The sequence below is a fragment of the Pygocentrus nattereri genome, chromosome 21 (assembly GCF_015220715.1).
Source record: "Pygocentrus nattereri isolate fPygNat1 chromosome 21, fPygNat1.pri, whole genome shotgun sequence".
NCBI lineage: Eukaryota > Metazoa > Chordata > Actinopteri > Characiformes > Serrasalmidae > Pygocentrus > Pygocentrus nattereri.
Genome location: NC_051231.1, coordinates 9,553,207 through 9,575,223, shown reverse-complemented (window position 1 = coordinate 9,575,223; position 22,017 = coordinate 9,553,207). Strand labels below are relative to the sequence as shown.

The following is a 22,017-nucleotide window of genomic DNA, read 5'->3' as shown; positions in this document are numbered from 1 at the left end:
CTCAGGCTGTGCAGAACAAGAAGGCCACGCCACAATTAATTGTTTTCATTGTTTGTTTTTTTACACAAAGCCAGTTTTGGTTACCATGGCCTAAGAGAAAACCAGGAAGAATTCTGTACATTGCTTTTCAGCTACCTCGCAATTAAGATTTGTACAGTAGGACTGGACTTATTTATGGTGGTGCTGTGGAATTCAACTCTGGAGGCAGCTGCATCACATCTGTGCAGTCTTGTGATGTTCATAGCATTCATTGCTCTCTTCCTTTACCATTCCATTCTAAAATCATCTGTAGGAGATGAATACTGAGGATATTTCTTTTTTCAACCAAACTTTTCTTTAGCTGACACCCCTTTATTTCAATTGCAATCTTATCCAATATATATTCTTCTTTAAATATGTAGACCACAGTGCCTGTTTATTTTGCTGTGGTCTGAAGAAATGATCCTCAGGGCTCCCACATTTGCAGTATGCATGGACAATAAACCCCCAGTACTTGGGTGCAAATTGACAGATTTCTCATCCATTTTTTCCCTGCCAGCATACACTGCTGTTTTGTGATTCCCAGATCACACCAAGTGTACTTTCCTATGGACAGCATCAGGGGTGTAGCTGATAGAGTGACAGGAAAAGAAAAGTTCTTTCACTTCAAGGCTTTGTGGTGACTTAAGACGTCATTTGGGGAGCTTGCATGGGAATTGGTTGCAGCGGAATACCAAATGAATTGCTGTGAATGCCCTCCACCCAGCTTAAGGAAATGAGATGTGTTGAAATTGTTCTGTGTTGTGCACAGTTAGTGGCTTCTATAGAGCAAGTGGGGCTCTTGGATACATGGGGATTAAGAATGAGATTGTGCAGAGTTGTGAGAACCGTCAGTAGGCTGAGCTGTAAATTGACACCGACACTAAGCACAGACCTATACTTGGGATGACATGTTAGCAAGCATTCCATTAGTCTGGAGTACTTTGCACAGATTGTCTGATATTTATGAGTTGCAGCATAATTTGACAATTGTAAATGTATTTGCCCATGGGTATATATATATATGTTCCATCACACTTATTTTTGCATATGAACATTTAAAAACACTTTAAAAACAACCAGAAATAAACAGGACTTTATCATCCTCAGATACATGTTGGAATCAGATCTAGATGATAATGGGATGACTGCTTAATTATAGTTACAGTGGGCAATTAACAAACCACTAAGGCCTACAGTTAATAAAAATCTCTAATATTTTATTTTATTTATATGCTGCAGTCAAAGTGTCAGAGATGATGGTATTTGTGAGACTAAAGAATCTGAATTCTTCGGTTGAAGTGAAATTGAAGTGTTTACTTAAAATTGAATCATACAGTACAGTATGCTTTTCTGAATATATATATATATATATATATATATATATATATATATATATATATATATATATATATATACACTGCTCAAAAAAATTGAATTCATTGAATACTTTGTTCTGTACAAAGTTTGAATGTGCTGACAACAAAATCACACAAAAATCATCAAGGGAAATCAAATTTATTAACCAATGGAGGCCTGGATTTGGAGTCACACACAAAATTAAAGTGGAAAAACACACTACAGGCTGATCCAACTTTGATGTAATGTCCTTAAAACAAGTCAAAATGAGGCTAGAGGAGAACGGTACTTGTCTGATTGCACTGTGCCTAGTGTAAAGTTTGGTGGAGGGGGGGATATTGGTGTGGGGTTGTTTTTCAGGAGTGGGGCTTGGGCTGTAGTCAACTTCTTTTTTGTTAGATTCTTGTTAAAATTTCCCCACCTTAAATGGTGCAGCAGTTACATTCTGGCTCATATTTCTTATGTACTGATCAGCTCCTAGAATTGGCTAAGTTAGAGAAATATCAGCCAATCAGCAATCAAATATATGGGCTGAAAATCAGCAAATACAACGCACAGGCGATTGATCCTTCAATCTCTATTTAATATCCTTATTCACACTTACACATTTTCTAAAACGCTTATCCTTCTGGGTTGTGTGGAGGTGCTAGAGCCTATCCCAGCGGTCTCTGAGTGGAAGGCAATATTCTTGTGTAGAGTCTGTATTTTATTTAAAATTATATCTGTACATCTGCAAACTAAGTTTAAAGTTTAGGTGCAGTCATTTTCTTCTTTAAAATATTCAGTGGGTCAAGGTATTTTGTTTACTTTTGATTCATACAATTTCAAGAACATGCACATCCTGAGAAACATCTTTCAGGTCTTATTCTTATTGTCTCATGCTGGTAAATAGCTGATGTTAATAGAGTTACTAAGAATTGCTGGAATTTGATCATCAGTTGGAAGTGAGCATCTCGGACAATAGCCACTCATGAAAGTGACATGAATTGCCTTTGTCCATGTTCCTCACTTTTATGAGCGTCAGTGAGACACAAGAGTAGGGATATGTCTGGAGTAGGGGCAATGAAACCTGACCCTCTTGTCTCTTTATACTACACATTTTGAACAGAGGATAGTAGCAGAGAAAAATGTCTACTGACATATTTTATTGTGTGTTTTTGCTTTTATTATGGCCCCCTTGTAGTTAGTGAGCTCTTCTCTGCATGGATGATCAGATAAAATTTGAGCACTGACTTTTACTCTTTCAGGCAGAGCTACCATAAGACACTCCCCAGGATTGAAATACCTCCCTTGTCCACTTTTCTGTCCTAATAGCAGCTTCTGGACCTTATCCAGGTCAAAACATTTCAAGTGGACAGTAAATCTCTTTGTCTCCCTGCTGCTTCATCTTGCCAGATGTGGGTATCTGGAGGAGAGGAATCAGTGCTTTGGTTCGCCTTGTGGCCTGGTATGTGAAGGAGTACAGCTTGCTTCATGCCAGCTCTCCTGGACTTCACTTCAGACCTGGAGCAGAGGTCCTGTTTGTTATTGCAAAAGGCTAGATCACTGGGCTGATGGTGTGGGAGTGTCGTCGACAAGGCTGAATTGTTCCAAGTGCTGTCTGACGCACAATAAAGACCAGTGAGTCTTCTCAGGGACCACTGAACACACCCGTTCATTTGTAGCTTTCAAGAGAACTGGTTATTGTAATGCTCTCACACTAAAATGAATTGCCAAATGATTCTTTGGTAATGGGAGTATTTCGGTGGACAGATATCTTTATCCTGCACAGCTGGAACATCTTTGTTTTCTTTGTATCTTTGTGTGTAAACCTTAACAAGGGTGGGCGTTCTTTGATAGATAACACCAGTCCTTACCTTACAACTACAGGGCACTGTTTCTGTGTTCACACCTTGTTCTCATTAAATTACACAGAGATAGCTTGCTTGTCCTGTAGCAAAGGATACATGGTGGACCTGGTGTTGGATTTTTCTTACTTCTAACATGCACATGCATGCAGCTGGTTTATTTCAGAAACCTGTCTTCTGGTAAACGAAAATGATCTTTGCTATGGTAACCTTATAGTCTGTCAACTGACCCTGAGAATAGGTTACATTAAGCAGGGATAATTAGAGCCATTAATACTGTGCTTCTTCCTTTCTTCCCTTCGAGAGGTGTTAACATTGGCTGATTTACAAAAGCCACCAGTGCTGGTGTCTTGTTTTGCTTGGCCAACCAATGCCCATGGGAGTGACTGGCAGGCACTCATTGGCACTAAAGATTCTGTGCTCTCTCTGCTGATGAGGACCATCATTGCTAATGAGGCAGCATAGACAAGCCTTAATTGTTTTGGTTAGCTAGATAGTGCTGAAGTACGAGTGGGGGCCACATCAGCAAATGGCCCACTATGGAAATAGGGAATTTTCCCTTCAAACACATTCGTTTGTACTTTGGAATGAGAAGAATTGGTTTGAATTAGAAAGTGTTTGCTTCTAAAGCCTTCCTTGGATACATGTCCAGCCCACTGCTTTATTTGTGCTTAAGCAGGGTACCCAGCTGCTTGTTTTTCAGCTGGTTGAGTCCAGTGTTGTCCGCTCACATGGTGATAGGTCTTTTCACAGCTGAGTAAAGATTTCAGAGAGAGGAATAGCCTTTTCCTCTCAATCTGTGGGACTTCATTGAGTGCATTGTTGTTCTTCATCTCCTTTCATACCAAGATAATGAAACTTTTATGAGGAAATTCATTGCACATTATTTGTACTTTGCCATAGCAGAGAGACTCATTTTTGAATTTGACCACATTAGAACATCCCACCAGTAAGGTGCAGTTACCAAAAAAAGTTCCTGCACTTGAAAACAAATTTTATTAAATGGTTCACATCCTTTATGTGAAACTGCAACAGGCAGCTTAATAAAATAAATACAATTATTTAAATAGATAAAAAAAGATAATTAGAGGAATAAACATGAAAAATGTAAATATATTTCACCAAAAAAATAATGTAATTTGTCATTGTAGATGTGGACATAATACATTATTTAGTGTGATCATTACAATCGCACTGCTGTTCATTTCTTAACTTTTTAACATCAATTCCGGAGACTAGGGGGTGTTTTGTGCTGAAGTAGCCTAGTCATTGGCTCGATTGAGTTGTACAGAACCACTGTAAGGGGAATTACTCAGTTCTTCAGGTCAGTATGGGGCATTTTAAGTCTCATAGTCAGCATGGTTAGTGAGTATTTTGAGTCATTGTATGGAACTGCTACACTGATAGCAAAACTGACTCATTTGGATATCTTATGGAGTCACTAGTAGGCACTGAAATGTACCTTTTGTAAACTTCAAAATCTCACTTAAAGATTTCATCTGTTACTGATCATTATTTATTAATTAACCATGATAACTACCACCTGGTTTAATACAATATTAATTATTGCTAACTTTTAAAAATTATTATTTATTGTTTTAAAAGTATTATTATAATTAGTTTTGAACTAAACAGAAAAATTCTCATTCTATACCAAGCTAATGTACATACGGTCTTTAAAAGTTTAGCTGTTAGCTATGTTTATCACTTCTTGACAGTAAAACAAATGTAATAATACAGAAGAAAATCCAGCTTGTTGATACAGAATGTAAATGTATTTCAGTATGTAACTCACAATATAATTAACCAAGTTATTACACACTAACATTTCAATACGATAGCAAAATTGAAGTAATAACTCTGTTTCTACGGGTTGAAGTCCACTCTCACTCTAGAGAGGACAATTTGCAAAGTATCATTTGCAGTTTTACTTCACAAAAACTCCATTGTCGCACTGCATATCTGATTAATTGTCATGCTTCAAGGAAGGTAACAGTGTCTAACGTGGTGGGATGTCATTGTCAAACACTGAGCGATTGCTGAAGCACATTCAGGCAAGGCTTCCTGCTGATCTTTTCATTCTTACTGATCACAAGTGCACCAAGGCCAGAAGGGGATGTGAAGGTGATCATCCATTACACTGACACAACCCGACACTGCATTCAGCTCTACAGCAGCTGTTGTGTCACTGCCTGAGCCTCTGTATGTACATCATTTTTTTCAGCTTTTCAACATGGCCTTCTTTATTTGGAAGGGCTTCTGAGTTTGCTCTTGATCAAGAGCTGGACCGCTATCAAGAAATGCCTAGATATTCCATCACCTGAAGTATAAATTTCTGTTTAACTCTCATTAAGGTCAGATTCTTTATATTCAAATGGCAGTGCAAGGCATTTGGATGGCCAATGAGACACAGATTCACTTAGTATTACTTACGATCATAAATTAGACCTTTTATCAACTCCAGCTTGAAATAATGTTTTTTCCTGGTTGAGAAACCATAGGATAGGCTATATCCAAGGACACTAGCAGAGAAAACAGTCAAGACCCAAAGTGCTTCACATACAGCAGCCTTGTCACATGGAAGTGCTTCAGTATCAGCTGCTTCCTGTTCCTGATGCGTGAAGCTTTTCCCACAACTTGCGTGTTTGTTTTCTTTCCTTGTATTCAAAAATCTGATGACCAGCTTTTGTCTGGGTCACCGGAACCAATGTTGTAGACTTTCTTTGACTTTACACAGAAATTCAGGCATGCCTGTGTTCTCCTGAGACAGGAACACTTACAATGTCTAATCATATATGATTCCATGTTATACTATTCCTGAAGTTATTTTAAAGCCAACCTGCTCTTTCTATTTTAATTATATACTAAACAAGTCATGTATTAAGAAATTGCTATACACTTTGTGTTGTATGCTGCATCCTCACTGACATTTATTGAGTTACCACACAGGGTCTGCTTTAATTTCAGACACACACTGCTCCTCTGAATAGTAAGACAGCAAGCCAGAAATCTCTTTAGAGTCATTAATGGTGATTGAAACCATGTTCCTTATTCTTTATAAATCAAGGTCACTGAAGAAAGGGAACTCCTGTTTTTAATGGGATCTTAAGAGGTGTAATTCAAATACCTTCTTTTCTCCCAAATGTATTCCACTGCTGTTGACACAAGCATAAAGAACTCTAAAGGCATATTAAGCAAAATGTTCATTTGGAGGTCATATTTCTTGTATTAATGTCGGGCAGATCGCTTCCACTTTCTGAGAACATGTGTTGTCCTTGAGTGAAGAATGTTAGTTTGCTTCCTTCAACAGGAAGATGAATGCTTGCGTAGTGATTTGATGGAACTTAATAAGAGACCTTGCTCTGTTTTTTAGCTGAGCACCTGCACTTTGGCTTCTGTTGTAAATCCAGCCGCAGGCGTGGGTCCAGGCACTGTAGGGATTGAGTGGACCAGGGGCATAAATCAACCTAGGTTTTAACTTCTTACCGAGCTGCTGCCATAAAACTCTCACCTCCTCCAAACCTTTTGATCATCCCCCTTTGCATCTGAGAATTTTAAGCAGATACCCAGGACTTACAAACATGGAGAGATAACTGATGAGTTATGAAGCCAGTCCAGCAGACTTATTTTCTGAAATTAAGTTTGATGTTAAATTAGTTACCAAATACCTCAAATAAATATTTAAAGGGGTCAAAGGAGTTTTGTCTGGGAGCAGCCAGTTTCTGTGCATTGGAGACTGTGGTAGAAGTTCTTATGTTGCACTAGTAGCACAATTGGCGTTTTAAAGTTGTGAATGGGTGGAAAAAGTGCCTGTATTCATTTTGCATATGTTTAGCCCTAAGCTCATTTGCCTGTGTTCAAATCTCTCCCCAGGGGTCCTCGTGGTAGCATAAATGTGGCTCTATGGCTCACTCCACAATAACCCTTGCATGGGAAAAGGCCTGGCACAGAAAGCCAGCACAATGAGGTCTACCCTTTCATTGATCTTGACTATTTTAGGACTTTCTCGACCAATGTAGAGCATGATAACTGATAATGAGGTCAAACAGAATTCAGCCTAAACAGGCTTCTTAGTATCTCGAGCATGTTTGTGTTTTTTTTTAATTTATGGTGTTTATGATGGGATTATAGGAGCAATTGCAGTTTTTTGAGGTTATACAAGCAATTTGTTTACATAGTGTGACCTCTGTAGGGAAAGAGAATAAAGATTGCGGGAGGCTGATTAGCCATGGGAACGTTTCTCTAAACAATGCCTCAGTTTCCCCCTCGGCATAAACTTCATCCAGCGGAGGTCACACTGGCATGCTGCTCACAGATTTTGGGATCAGGTATCAGCTTTCTGGTCAGCTTTGCCCTTTGAAACTCTGTTGCCCTTATGTACCCGCAGTCACCTCTTGTGCTGAAGCACTTCCCCAAGCACTACTGAGCTCAGGATGTTATCAGACATGGAGTGTGGCGCTACAGATCAGGATATTCAGTTAGCTGGAATGTCCCAAGCATTCAGAAGTTCAGGACTCTGTTCAGAAAACAAGGCGCATGAACAGGGCCAGTGTCATTGTGCAACAATGTCATCTGGAGCACTCTTCAGCATTGTTGAGGCAAAGAATCCTCGAGTTTAAGAGGAAAGGGGCCTATTTTTCTCCTTGTTTGGTCATTTGTCAATTCTGAGGATTTTAAGTATCCAACCATTCTCTAGCCATAAATGGTCAGGTTCTTTAGCAAAACTAGTTAAAAATAAGTGGACAAACTTGTTTTTCTGTACTAGATAATCGCTCAACAGTTAAGATTGTTAAACAGTTAAAATTTGGATTAATGGTTGTCCACGTTAAGACATGCAATACTGCAGTGTATCTTCATTGAAAGATTGTATATATTGTCCAGTTCATAAAACAACAATTATACAAATTGATTAAATCTTGTAGCTTACTGCTATGAGTTCAGTGTTCATGACTTGATGAAGTGCATTAGACTGAACTTAACGGCATAAACCAAACTTTGGCTATACCATAAAATTCACATATGCTTCCACTCTCCTCTGGTCTCCAGTAAAGGCAAAATTTTGCCTATGAAAATATTGTATTTGTGAACAATTTATTGCTGAGCCTCCCATGCCTGAGCCCTCTATGTGTTCTCCACAGAACCACAAAGGTAATGTGACAGAGAACACTTCCTGCATCTGAAGCAGTGGAAACTGGAGATGAAGACTGTGGGACCATGGAGGACAGGGCCAATGCTGGCTGTGCTGCTTCAGTTTCTGTTGCCCGCTCTCAGAGCCAGCAGTACCTGGAGCCAGAATGAACCACGACTGCAGCTCTCCTATACAGGTGAGCAACCATTAAAGCCATCCTCCATCTTTTTGTATGCACATTTAATTTTCCGTTTACGTTATGGTTCTAAGTGATTGTGATATTTAGGTCTGTGCACAGACATTTTGGGGGACCAGGAGCTCAAGGAAAGAAGGGCAAAATGAACACAAGTTAAACTTAATTTAATAAACATAGCACATAGCAACCACTCTTATCAAGAGAGATAGTTTAATAACTTTTCAGAGGAAAACGAATGTAGTAACAAGAGGTAACCAAACATATTAGCTTTACTGTCCAACGTTCCTCAGAGTTGTAATTTAAGTGCTTCATGAAGCCATGCAAAAACCCTGATAAATCCCTATTTTTTCAATACCTCAAACTTTTTTAACTTGAATAAGGGGTGCTAATAACTTGATTTAGCACACAACTTACTGCTATTTGTTTGGTTGTTCAAAATAACTGCATTAGGGAATGTGATGCTTTCCTAATGAGATGTTATCAGCACTTTATTGATGGGATTTCCAGTGCTGTGGTGATGTGTGCACCTATGACACCCATGATACCCTCAGTTACTGAACAGAGGGGGCACCAAAGAGCAGTTGAAGTGTGGGGAATGCCAGCCAACCCACAAAATCTGAAGTGAAGCTAAACAGTTTTGAATGACAGTATAAAAGACATTATACGTGCCAACCAGGAAGGCACTTATATTGTCTAAGAGCAAAAGGGCAAGGGTTCAAGCCCATTCATTCCTAAAATGGCTCTTAAAACTGTTTTACAAATGTAGAAAGTTAATTTCATTTGAGTGACTCACGCCACCTCAGTAAACACATATGTATTTACTTTAATTACATCAACAGTTGCGTTACATAGCTGGTTTGATTACTGGAATTAGGTTTCTTAAAACCCCTTTGAGATCAAAGCTGCCTCTAAGTTCCTATCAGACCTGTGAGAGGGGCAGTTACAAACTGTATCAGGAAATGCTGAAAATGCACCAGAAAATGACATTTGTGAAAAATCATGGGACATCCCTTAACACAAATCCCACAAATGTCGATAGTTTGAGTTTGTATAGTTATTGAGGCAGAGGGAATAGTACACTTATTACAGAACAGACTTAGTAAGTTTCTCTGCAGTCTTCCACACCCAACGGCAAGTGACGCTAAACACTTTTCAGTATCAACATCCAAACCCAATCAGCAATGTATTGCGTCAAACATGAAGTCACTTAGAACAACATTCTATATGACTTCCCTAGTGGCACTAACAGCATTCACAGCCAGTAGTGTCACTACCTCAGCACAGGGTCCATAAAGTATGATTCTGTTTTTATATAATGATCCCTTTCAACATAGCAGTATGCTGCATGTTGGAGCATACTGCCCTGTAGGGGTTATGGCTGTAATGATGTGAGAGCTATTAGCGGTGGCACTCATAGTCTTGCCTTACAATCGCATGGTCTAAGGACATTAGCAGGGATAGTGTACTTTAAAATGCAGCGCAAGGGAAACTATTCTAACTAAGTAATAATGCTGTTAACTCTTGGTTTCCTAAAGTGGACAGAACTATGGTGATATTTCTGTGTCATGACAGGCAATACAGGCTACATCTGTGGATTTATAAATGACAGCATAAGATAGGGTATCATGAAATGTAATGGACATTCACCTTCAGTTAAAATATGAAGCGTCCTCTTAAATGAGAAATGATCAAAGGATATATATTACTGTTGAAAATAAAAGCAAAGTTCAGAAGACTACTATTTGAAGAAGTCTGCTATATGGCCACACAAGTGAAAGGTACATTAGCTATCTTGTGTGTCTTTACTAATTTTTGGCATTTTTATATGTGAAACTCAAATCTAAAAAGCCTTAACAATTTCGGCACAATGTTATCACCCATATGCAGCACAGAAGCCTCCAAAAGCTCTCAAACCAAGAGATAAAGTCTTGCCTCTAGTGATATATACCTAGGCATCCCACGGGGTGTCTGTCTGGCCCGCCACACTGGCGCTCATCCCCAGAGTCTCTTTTGTTATCAGCTCATCCCAGTCAACCTCCGGTACTGACCTTTAGAACCTTCCGGAACCAGCCAGGACTTGGACGGCTTCCTGACAGGAAAGTTCCATAAAGGGTGGTGTCAGACAGTGCCTTATCCTCTCTATTGCCAATGTGCTTTCCATTATCTCCAAGCATGTTAATGTTAGGTCTTAGTCATGCGTATCATCTTTTAAGGTGCCATTTATTTATGACACAAGACCTCAAAGGTGGACCAAACCAAGAGATGTTAAACCCAGACATTATTCATTAACAATTAAGATGTTGACTTGTTTTGCTTTCAGGTATCTTAAAGGAGGTCAAACCTCTAAGTTAGAGAGGAAATGATAATAGCAATAATTAAAAAAAATGAATTCTGGAGAAAAGAAGAAAAAATCCTTGCATGTGGAGGTCAACGGACAATTCTTCCTGCTCTAGAAGTTGGTCTTTGTAACCATGTTAAGGCTGTAGTGTTTCCTGGAAAATCTGCTGAATCCTCCTTCACAGCATCATAGAAACACAGAACTTTGTCTTATTAGACAGCTGGCGCTGGAGAGCAAAGATCAACCTACAAAGTTTGCTGATGATATATGGGCTTGTCTCTTCCTGCACTTATGAAGGTCATTTCATGTGAGCTCTGTAATTGACATCAGATAACTGGATTGGCTGGCTTTATTGTCTTTAAATGGAGATGACACCCCTGTTTAATGCTTGTTTGACCTCTAAAGCCAAAACCTGCTGACAGACTGATATAAAATGTAGTGCCCCCCCACTGATAACTCCCTGGTAGCTGAGTGGGTTACAACCAAAGTAAACAAGTCTTGTGACTGTGAATGACAAAATGAACTTCACAATAACAGTTTCAATTATGAAAGCTGAATTTGAGTCTGTCTCAGAAAAATATTAGTCACTACCAAAGAAACAAAACCACAGCAACTTCAGAACATCTGTAGTTTTGAGGAAATCACTAAAGCGTGCCTTTTTCTCACAGCCTAAATATATCCCCATGTTACGTGCATGGCTCTTGGAATGCGACTTGTGGGAAATAGTTCCTGATAGCCACTGGTGCCATGTGGTGCTATGGCAACGACCCCTGGCTTTGTGACATCTGTGTACATGTCACGGATGATTCTGTGCTTTGAATTTTGAGCTAATGAACCTGTCAGGGCATGGACACTGACCAGAGCCCACAGCCTTGATGAAGAATGCAGTTAATTAGAGGATGGACTTGGTGAAGCAGTGGGCCATTTGCTTTGTTGCATGGGAGCATACCTGTGTCTTCCATACCACTTCAAGCAGATTAGTGTCCCTTCATCCAAAAGACCGCAGTTACTCTTCATGATTTTCCCCATAAAGTGTTAGGTAAAGATACTTGTTTTTAACCTTATGTGTTTATATACCTAACCCTGACCTAAACCTGTCCCTTTTCAACATTTTACTCAAAACTGTCTGCTTTTATTGAAGGCCTTGGATTGATTAAAGGGTTGATTCCTTCTAGCATGGACCATTCTTCAAAGAGATAAAGCTATGTCCTTCTAACAAATCTTACCTTACACTCTAGTTTCTCAGTCTTACTCTTACACTGCTCTTCATGAACACTGGTGATAAAAATCAAAGTCTTTTAGACTCATGTACAAGAGATAAGAAGTTCTGCCTGGTTGTAAATGACTGGGTATCTCAAGTAAAGCAGCATGGGGTCCAGTTCATCTTGAATCAGCAGCAGCATCTGAAGTGCCTCACTTGACCAATGGCTCTCTCACAAATTGCACTGTGTTTAGGCAAGCCTGCAGCACATTTTTCTGTCACTGTATCCTGCCGCTTTCCCAGGAGGTGACGTGTTACAGAACTTTCTGGAACAAAATGAAGAAAACAGCCCACAGGGCTGAAGGTGCTGCCGCTCAACCATGACAGCCTGTTGTCACTGCTGTGCATTCTCGTAGCTCCACTGACCCTTAAAGCTCCATTACCCCTCTCGCACCAGGATCCCGACAGACTCATCCCAAAGCCAGAATGCTAATTCAACGAGTAATTGAAGGAGTGTTTATTACCTTCGAGAGCCACAGTCAAGACAGTTTAAACTGAGAAAAAATGTTGCCTGGCACAAAAGTCTCTTGAGCCTTTTTAAAACTAATGCTCCATATGTTTTTCTTACCTTAAAATAGAAAGAAAAGAGTGGATCTGAAAAAACTGATGAGTTGGTGTCATTATTTCCTCACAGTGGTGTCGGTTGATACAGAACTGATATGAACTGATAGCTCCTCTAGCTAACCTTTTGCAGTGACATTGGCTAATAGCTTGGTGAAGAAGTGCAACAACCTCCTAGAGTACAAAGCCCTGCGAAGCCTTTTATGAAAAGTTGACATATGAGATGGGAAACTGCGCCTTGCCTTAGAATTAGAGTTAGAAAAGGGACTAAAATGGGAAATTATGTGGACATCATCAGATGCAGGCAAGATTGAGGTTACTGAGGTACATCAGTAACTCAACTGAAACTTTTTAACTACAAAGTTTTTTAAATAATAATGTTGCTACAAATCATCTTTACAATTGCGGAAAGATACTGCCCAAGTCCGTGAATGACTATTAAAGCTGAAATTATTGGTGAAACACTGCCAGAAATATGGCTGGTCATGATTGCTGGGGCTGGCGTTGGCTTAGATGGAATATGAAACTTCATTGTAGAGAATGGTTTTGCTGTGATTTCAGTGTGTTCTAGTACTTTTGGCATCAAACACATAGCTGATATTAGATGTTTAATTTCAGACTGATTGAGACGATTTTTTACAGCACAGGAGAGACTTATTACCTTGTCAAATGAAAGAATTTTTGTAAAGACTTTGTTTTGTGGAGTGGTTATTACTCAAGAACACTGGTCACGTAGACCATCACACAAGATTGTTTGGAAACAATAGAAAACCGAGTCACGTTATCTGATGGGCATCATTTTAAATTTGAATGCAGTAATTAAGATGTGACTCACATTTGTTGGTCCTTTGTCAAGTAATTGTTTTGTTTGAGAAAAACGTATTCTACACATACTGTAGCCTAGCTTTATTGGCAAGAGCAACAGGTGAGTTATCTCATCTTTCTTGGAGACTAAGGTGAAAGGGAGTGAAAGAGTTTGCATACCATTAGATGTTTAACAAATGACACACATGCACTTACATCCATGTCCTCCCAAGAAAAACACACCTACACAAACCACAGCATTTTTTGGACATGTGAATGAGCGAGCAAGTGTTGAAAACTACTTTAGTGATATGAAAAACTAAGCCTCCCCTCAGCCTTTGTGAAAAGATACAAAGAAAGTGGTACTGCTAACAAGCAAGACCTGGTAGACCATCATAACTGTCACCATTAGATAAACAGCACTTTAAGAGGACAAAATCAAGCTCCACTTGCTTCAGGTCTTAAAAAATCCACAGGTATTTCTGTCCATCCTTCCTTTGTGAGAAGACAGCTCAACACTATGGGTTTGAATGGAAATGTAGCTACTGAGAAAAGGAAATACACACACAAAAACAAGAAAATCACAAATCCCTCAAAGTGAAAGAAGCTGATGGTGTTCTCAGAACAGTGGACTGATCACCCCAGAAACCAGAACCCAACATCATTGAATGTGTTTGGGATTACGTGATACAACGATATACTAAGGCTGAACTTTGGAGATGTGGAAAAATATACATGCAGATTTCTTTGAAAAACTGAAAACGAGTCGCCTGAAAACAATGGAGACTACACTGCTCAAAAAAATAAAGGGAACACTTAAACAACACAATATAACTCCAAGTAAATCAAACTTCTGTGAAATCAAACTGTCCACTTAGGAAGCAACACTGATTGACAATCAATTTCACAGCTGTTGTGCAAATGGAATAGACAACAGGTGGAAATCATTGGCAATTAGCAAGACACACTCAATAAAGGAGTGGTTCTGCAGGTGGGGACCACAGACCACTTCTCAGTACCTTTCTGCTTTCTGGCTGATGTTTTGGTCACTTTTGAATGTTGGTGGTGCTTTCACACTCGTGGTAGCATGAGACGGACTCTACAACCCACACAAGTGGCTCAGGTAGTGCAGCTCATCAAGGATGGCACATCAATATGAGCTGTGGCAAGAAGGTTTGCTGTGTCTGTCAGCGTAGTGTCCAGAGCCTGGAGGCGCTACCAAGAGACAGGCCAGAACACCAGGAGATGTGGAGGAGGCCGTAGGAGGGCAACAACCCAGCAGCAGGACCGCTACCTCCATGTTTGTGCAAGGAGGAACAGGAGGAGCACTGCCAGAGCTCTGCAAAATGACCTCCAGCAGGCCACAAATGTGCATGTGTCTGCACAAACGGTTAGAAACCGACTCCATGCTCACAGCCCAACACCGTGCAGGACGCTTGGCATTTGCCAGAGAACACCAGGATCGGCAAATTCGCCACTGGTGCCCTGTGCTCTTCACAGATGAAAGCAGGTTCACACTGAGCACAAGTGACAGACGTGACAGAGTCTGGAGACGCCGTGGAGAGCGATCTGCTGCCTGCAACATCCTTCAGCATGACCGGTTTGGCAGTGGGTCAGTAATGGTGTGGGGTGGCATTTCTTTGGAGGGCCACACAGCCCTCCATGTGCTCGCCAGAGGTAGCCTGACTGCCATTATGTACCGAGATGAGATCCTCAGACCCCTTGTGAGACCATATGCTGGTGCGGTTGGCTCTGGGTTCCTCCTAATGCAGGACAGTACTAGACCTCATGTGGCTGGAGTGTGTCAGCAGTTCCTGCAAGATGAAGGCATTGAAGCTATGGACTGGCCTGCCCGTTCCCCAGACCTGAATCTGATTGAGCACATCTAGGACATCATGTCTCGCTCCATCCACCAACGCCACATTGCACCACAGACTGTCCAGGAGTTGGCGGATGCTTTAGTCCAGGTCTGGGAGGAGATCCCTCAGGAGACCATTCACCACCTCATCAGGAGCATGCTCAGGCGTTGTAGGGAGGTCATACAGGCACGTGGAGGCCACACACAATACTGAGCCTCATTTTGACTTGTTTTAAGGACATTACATCAAAGTTGGATCAGCCTGTAGTGTGTTTTTCCACTTTAATTTTGTGTGTGACTCCAAATTATTGGTTAATAAATTTGATTTCCATTGATGATTTTTGTGTGATTTTGTTGTCAGCACATTCAGCTTTGTACAGAACAAAGTATGAGAATATTTCATTCATTCAGATCTAGGATGTGTTATTTGAGTGTTCCCTTTATTTTTTTGAGCAGTGTATAATAGAGGAAAGAATGAACACTTATTACTGAAAAAATATAAAATATTTGGTTGTTGAGACGTCTTTGTAGTTGTTCTGTTAAATGCATGCTTTTTGCTTTTGTTCCTGGCACTGAATGATTTACCTCATGTCTGTTTTAACTTGAAATTAAATGGGTGGTCCTTGACTTTTGCACAGTATTGTTTTTACCTTTTTGGTTCATGTCCCTGGACGTGGAAGCATGGTTCTTCGTATCATACTGTATCATCCTCACCAATCATTGATCATTCTTTTCCGCTAGCTCAGAGAGCCTCCCTGATACCATGTTTCACTCGGAAAGAAAATACGTTATGAATACTGATTAGCAATGAATTTAATCATAATAAGCAGTTTGTACAAATTTGCAAGGTCCTATTTACATGAATAGCAAAAGCCTGTTCTAAATCTCTGTTTTGTTTGTGAAAAATGAGGTGAAACTTTATTACTTAGTAAACCTACAAACATTGGCCTTTTCTTGTTCATAAGTATATTAATCAGCGTGTTGTACAGAATATAAGTGTAAATGACACATTTATAGAAGAAATAAGAAAAACCCATTCCTAAGTATCGTGACTAAACAGTTGCAGATGGATGTTCCACTGAAAACCACTTAAATGCAACTGAGCATCCGGGTCAGCTTAGTTGTTCTGTGATGCACATCTTGAAGCATTTGGCTTATTTTCAATATTTATTCCTCAGAGTTTATGCTCTTATAATGATATCTATCCATACAAAGGGTTTATGGGACAAATGTCCCATAGTTCATATCTGTCATAATCTTATAAATGTTATATAAATAAATATATTGTCTAATAAATAAACAAGTTGCCAATGGAGGTCACATTTTTATTTGTTATTTAGCTTCTTGGTGCTAAGACAGTGACAAAACTGATATTATGGTTGAAAGTGTTCCATGGCATGGATTCAGTAAAAGCACTGACAGATTAAGGGCCAGTGTTTTAGGACATATGCATCACACTGTAGCTTCTTGCTCATTTTTGTATGCTTTTTTCTAACTTTCCCTTACTCTTTTCCACTAGTCTCTCTATCTGACCGCCTGTCCTCTATTTCACCCCAGTTCTCCGTAACCTTCTCCTCTTACTATGCCCAAATCCTCTATGTCGTCCACCCTCACTTCTTTGCACTTGTCTGAACACTCTCATTAGATTTCTTAATGAGGGCAAAACGATTCTTTGACACAATGTGCTCCTTTATGCAGTTACACTTCGAAATTAATTTATTCTTCCTTAAACATTTGAGAATCCCTTGATGTGGTCCTTTGCTTACACCCTTTTCAGAAAGTTATAAAAACCTTTGACATCAGAATGAAGGCTCTTTTACCTTGCTACTCACACTGTGTGGTCCCACATTGAAAAATGTGATCCAGTTGTAACCTGTTCCATAGCACATGGTTAATGTAACACTGCTCAGTCATACAGTGCTTCTCATTCCTTGCTGTTGAAAGCAGTAACTATGTGTGAGTGAGGGGGAGAAAGGAATTCCTTCAGTTTTGTCATCCTACTTTTTTCTCCTCTTTCCCCTCATTCTGCTAACGAGGTCGACCCTCAACACCTCCTGCAGCGGGTGCTTGTGGGTAATTATGGGGACTGGTTGCCACTGACCCAAGTAAAAGAACTCATGGTGAAATGGGAGTCCATCCGCAGCTTCCATCACTTTAAACAGTATTTCTGGATATTGCAGGAAGATAGAGGGAGGATGAATGAGAGAGGAAATTAAGGTTTATCTTCTTTCCTACTCTTCAGAATGGCCCCACTTCTCCTAAAGAATATAGTGTAATCATCAGATTTGAACTGTGATGGTGATTACACTGTGTGATTAATTTTTACAGCCAGATTTGAAGGAAAGGAACAATTCAATTCAAGTTTATTCAGTACTTTTTCTGTGATCACAACAAAAATACATACTGTGAAATCAAAAGAAATCTATCTGTCCTTGTTAGCTGCTGTGTTGCTTTGATTTGGAAAAGCAATTTTTGCCGTCAAAGTGTGTGTATATGTTTTCCAGAATATCCAGGCATTTTTACAGAAAGCTTGATTAGACAGCACAGCTGATTTAATTTAATGAAAGACTGATTAGATAAACTAGGAATTGGATGGTGACTCTAAACATTGGACTTCCTTGAGGAGAACTTTGTTAAAGGTTAACACAGTCATACACATCAAATCATAATGTATTGTTTATCTATTCTAATGTATTTGTTGAACAAATAAATGCCTAATACTGAGATAAATGGCTTTACAAATATTTTGCTCAAATGCTTAACACTTTGCAGAGTATTGAACAAAGATGTGGTTTGCTTTATATTCATCCCTCTTGCTAATGTTTACAAAATTTTGTCTGCTGAAAAGCATTGCAAAAAAAGCCAAAAAGGCACAACATTGCCTAGAATCTATTTTGATTTACTTTTTACTTTTATCTCTACATCTTTTAGTTTATGAGCCTGGTCCTTTTTAAGAGTAGGAATATTTGACTTGGGAATACACCAAGCCTGCATACCACGGAACTGTAATGGATTCTCCATGGACCTGTTAAAGGCAGGAGGAAACCTGAGGAGATTCACATTTTCACTTCCATATACTCCCTCTTGGACATCCTGAACAAACAACTGGAAAATATCTCGGAAATCAAATTTAGATAGGACCTGGCGCCCATTTCTACTGAAAGGAGGAAGGTCTGCTACTTGATACGTGAGAAAAACAAATAACAGCCCTTCAATTCCCATCTCCTTCTCTTCATCCCCACAACAGCAGAAATATATCATCATAATTGTCTCCTACAGTCCATTTTTAAATCATTTTCTGATCCCATTTAAGGGATATTTGGTGCAGCTTATGGGGATACTTAGTAATTTTTCCACTGCCACCAAGAATTACCCTGTGGTGTAAGTGTAGCTGTTGTCACTGTGGTAAAAACGCCTGCAGAAACCCATTACTGTTGTTTAACCTTCCAAAAGACGAACGTAATCTCTCCATGGGTGTGGCGTCATGACTCCCAGTTGCTTGCTTTTATTGCCTCACTTTGTTTTCATTTCATTCTAGCCGTGCTAATATATGTAAACACTGTTGTGTGATACTGAGTTGCTGTGCTGTTTTACTACAGATGCCAGCTGGTGCGTTTTAGTGCATGACAAAAAAAAAATGGATCTTGTTGTGCTTCTAATCCTGATACAACATCATATCACACATTGGAGTATTGCTTGTTAGTGCCAGCCTTGCCCAGTATATAAAAGCTGGCAGAAGAGGTTGTCGGAGGTGGTACATAAGAATGTGTCACTTGCATAATTCAAGTTATGCCACTACTTTCTAGGCAAAAGTTATCTGAGGCAATGAAAACAATGCAATTGTGTTATGTCAGTGGTGCATTTCTTTATCCCATTTTATAACCGTCACAGGAATGTTGATTGCAACATGATAGTGGTGCACTTTCTTTGACCTGACACTAAACCTATAAATTTAAAAAAGTCAGCCTGTCTAAAAGGTTTTTAGTGCATTTTACAGAAGCAAAGGATTTAACATTGTAGCTCCCTGTATTGAGAAATCTGATAAAGCACAATGAAGAAATCAGAAATCATTTTACTAGGCTCTTATCCCAGAACAGGGCAGAATCACTACTCATAATCTGAGCGTGTCTAGTATAAATAACTCTGTTCACCTGCTTATGTAGTAATGCAGTATGGTGGCCACTATTTTAATATTAACGCTTTCTGCAGAGATCTAGGAACATCTAGTCTCTCTTTGAATTCTAGTTTAGAGTTTGAAGTGAGTACGCCAAGCACCTTAAGCCTCGGTCATATTCCAGATGTGCATTTGGCATTTGAAGGATTGTCAGATATTTTTAAAATTTTGAGATGATTTTAAGTTGGATACATTTTTCTTTCTAAAACATTTTGAAACGATATGCGAAGGACTGTGAATTGCTGTTCATTGGCTCATACTTTATTTATTTGGAGTCATTACAATACATAACAATAACCACTAGAACAACAGTGTCAAGAGAACCATCAACAACAGGCTCCAATGTCATTTCCAAGCAGAAGACAGCAACTTTTTATAAAGGTTGAAATACCTGCCAAAGTTAAGATGTTTACAGATATTTAAGTTGTTTTCTATATAAAAATTGTTTCCTTTATGTGGAGAGATGGATACAAATTGACCCTAAAGAGAGCAGCTGCAGGCACAAAGCCACACTTAGTCATATATAACTTGCTGGCATAGACTAATTCAGGCCGTCTGGCATAAATACACAGGCCTGCCTTAGCAGGAGGCCTAACCACATTGGGACTGCTGAAGTCATAGTCCTGCTCTGTCTTTCTCCCACCTACATCATTAGTTCAAATGAACCAATGTATTGCCCCTCACAGTGAGAGATTGATGTCAGTTTGTGCAGACATGCATCCCTGGCCCTTCAAATGGGAGAGGCCTTGGCCGAGGGCCTTAACTGCGTGTTGACTTTTATACTGCCCAACTCTTTGCTTACTCAAGTGTCAGGCTGCAGATGCAGTGGCAGGGAGACGTTTTCATAATCCAGTTCTGCCCTTCATCCCGAGCAGCTGGGATATTTGCCTTCCCCACACACTTCCGAGCTTAGGCGTCCCTGTGTTTTTTCTACCACTCAAGCTTTACACCCAATCAAACAGCCTGAGCGTGAAGGAGCACCAATTGAAACTGGGAGAAAACGAAGCATATGGTTGGGTCTCAGCAGCTTGATGGAAGATGTGGGCTGTAAGTGACCTTACCAGTGATCATTGCAAAGTTGCCCTCATCCTTGATTTTAATCAGGGTGCCACAATAAAGAACCTACCACTTTAACATCACTACCTATTTAACTACAATATAGAGTGAATAAAACCACGCATTCACAATTGCATGGGCCGTCAGCCTTTGCCAATATTGGCCTGTCACAAACAAGTTTTGACAAGCCACTTACCATCCTTACCTCAGAATGACTTATTTTTTTTAAATGAGTCACATTTCTCCCTTATACTTCACCTTTAAACTTGATAATATATATCCATGTGATAGCTGCAGGTGTTGGGCGCAGACCCAACACAACTCTGCTTTTGATTGCAAACAATTTAAAACAAATGGTTGTAAATGGCTTTTATTTCAGGCCAGAGTTTTTGTGCACACATTCACTTAAAGTCTCCATCCATACCTCTAGGGGAAAGGAAGAGAGAAACGGGTCTGGAATTGATTATGCGGATTACGATTAGAATCACAGCAGGTTTATCTCCAAAGATACTTAGTTAAAGATCTTGTGGATATTTAGAGGTAAAAGCTCAGGGCAAATAGCATTCCTGGGTGGCCTAATCCATGTCAAAGACTAATCCGCAGGATTCACTCCATAAAGAGAATTGTAATCAAGACTCCACCCTTGACCTCTATAATCTTTAGCCTTTCAGCAGCTTGGCTCTTGAAACTCTCAGCTGAAACTAAATCAAGACATCCCTGCCCATGGGTACTAACTGATCGAAAGTAATCAGCATTGATAGAAGGCAACATGAAACTGTATGTGGATGAGTACTAAATAATCCAGAGTGTTGGAATAGTAGTACACTGGCATAATGTAATTTAGTTTTAAAGTTTTCTCATTATCGATTAATATTGCATTCACATTTACCTTTTTAGTAACATTTACAAATATTATTTTCATAAAGTATTCAAAAACAAATAAAATTTGCAAAAGAGACAGATTTAATTAAGCACTAGGAAATACATTTTGCTAAATAAACATATTGGTGCATTAACTATTATTTCCAAAATTAATGATGGCTTTCAAAATGTTCTACGTGTTTACAAAAGCATTTTATCTTTGCTGTCTTTATCTTTTCAAAACAAGTGTACTGACAGCATGTTTGCTGTTATTGAACCAAATAAATACCAGAACTCCAAAATTCTCTAAATGTTGTTTGTTTTAAACAAAAATGTATCTTGCAGAAACACTCAGTAGGACTTTGTAAGACAACCTGTATGTAATGGGTCACAGCTTTTGGACTGCCAATTCTCTCTGACTGGTATGACTAATCCCAGATGTCTGCTTGACCATCTGCATCACGTCTGTCTTGATTAGTGCCGTCTTGTGTAGCAGATTGCAGCATCGAAGTGGAACCTTTCAAGCACCGCTTAGCCTGACCTCCATCTGTAGCTC

At 39.6% G+C, this 22,017-nt stretch overlaps 1 protein-coding gene across 1 annotated transcript in view; it reads left to right on the top strand.

Annotated features, from left to right (window-relative positions):
* The window catches only part of si:dkey-49n23.1 (semaphorin-3D), a 57,197-nt gene that overhangs the window by 11,335 nt on the left and 23,845 nt on the right, over nucleotides 1-22,017 (top strand). Inside the window, exon 2 of the mRNA XM_017713334.2 lies at nucleotides 8,363-8,548. Within this exon, the coding sequence (XP_017568823.1) occupies nucleotides 8,422-8,548 (127 nt within the window). The 5' untranslated portion in view covers nucleotides 8,363-8,421. The remainder of the gene's footprint in view (nucleotides 1-8,362; nucleotides 8,549-22,017) is intronic.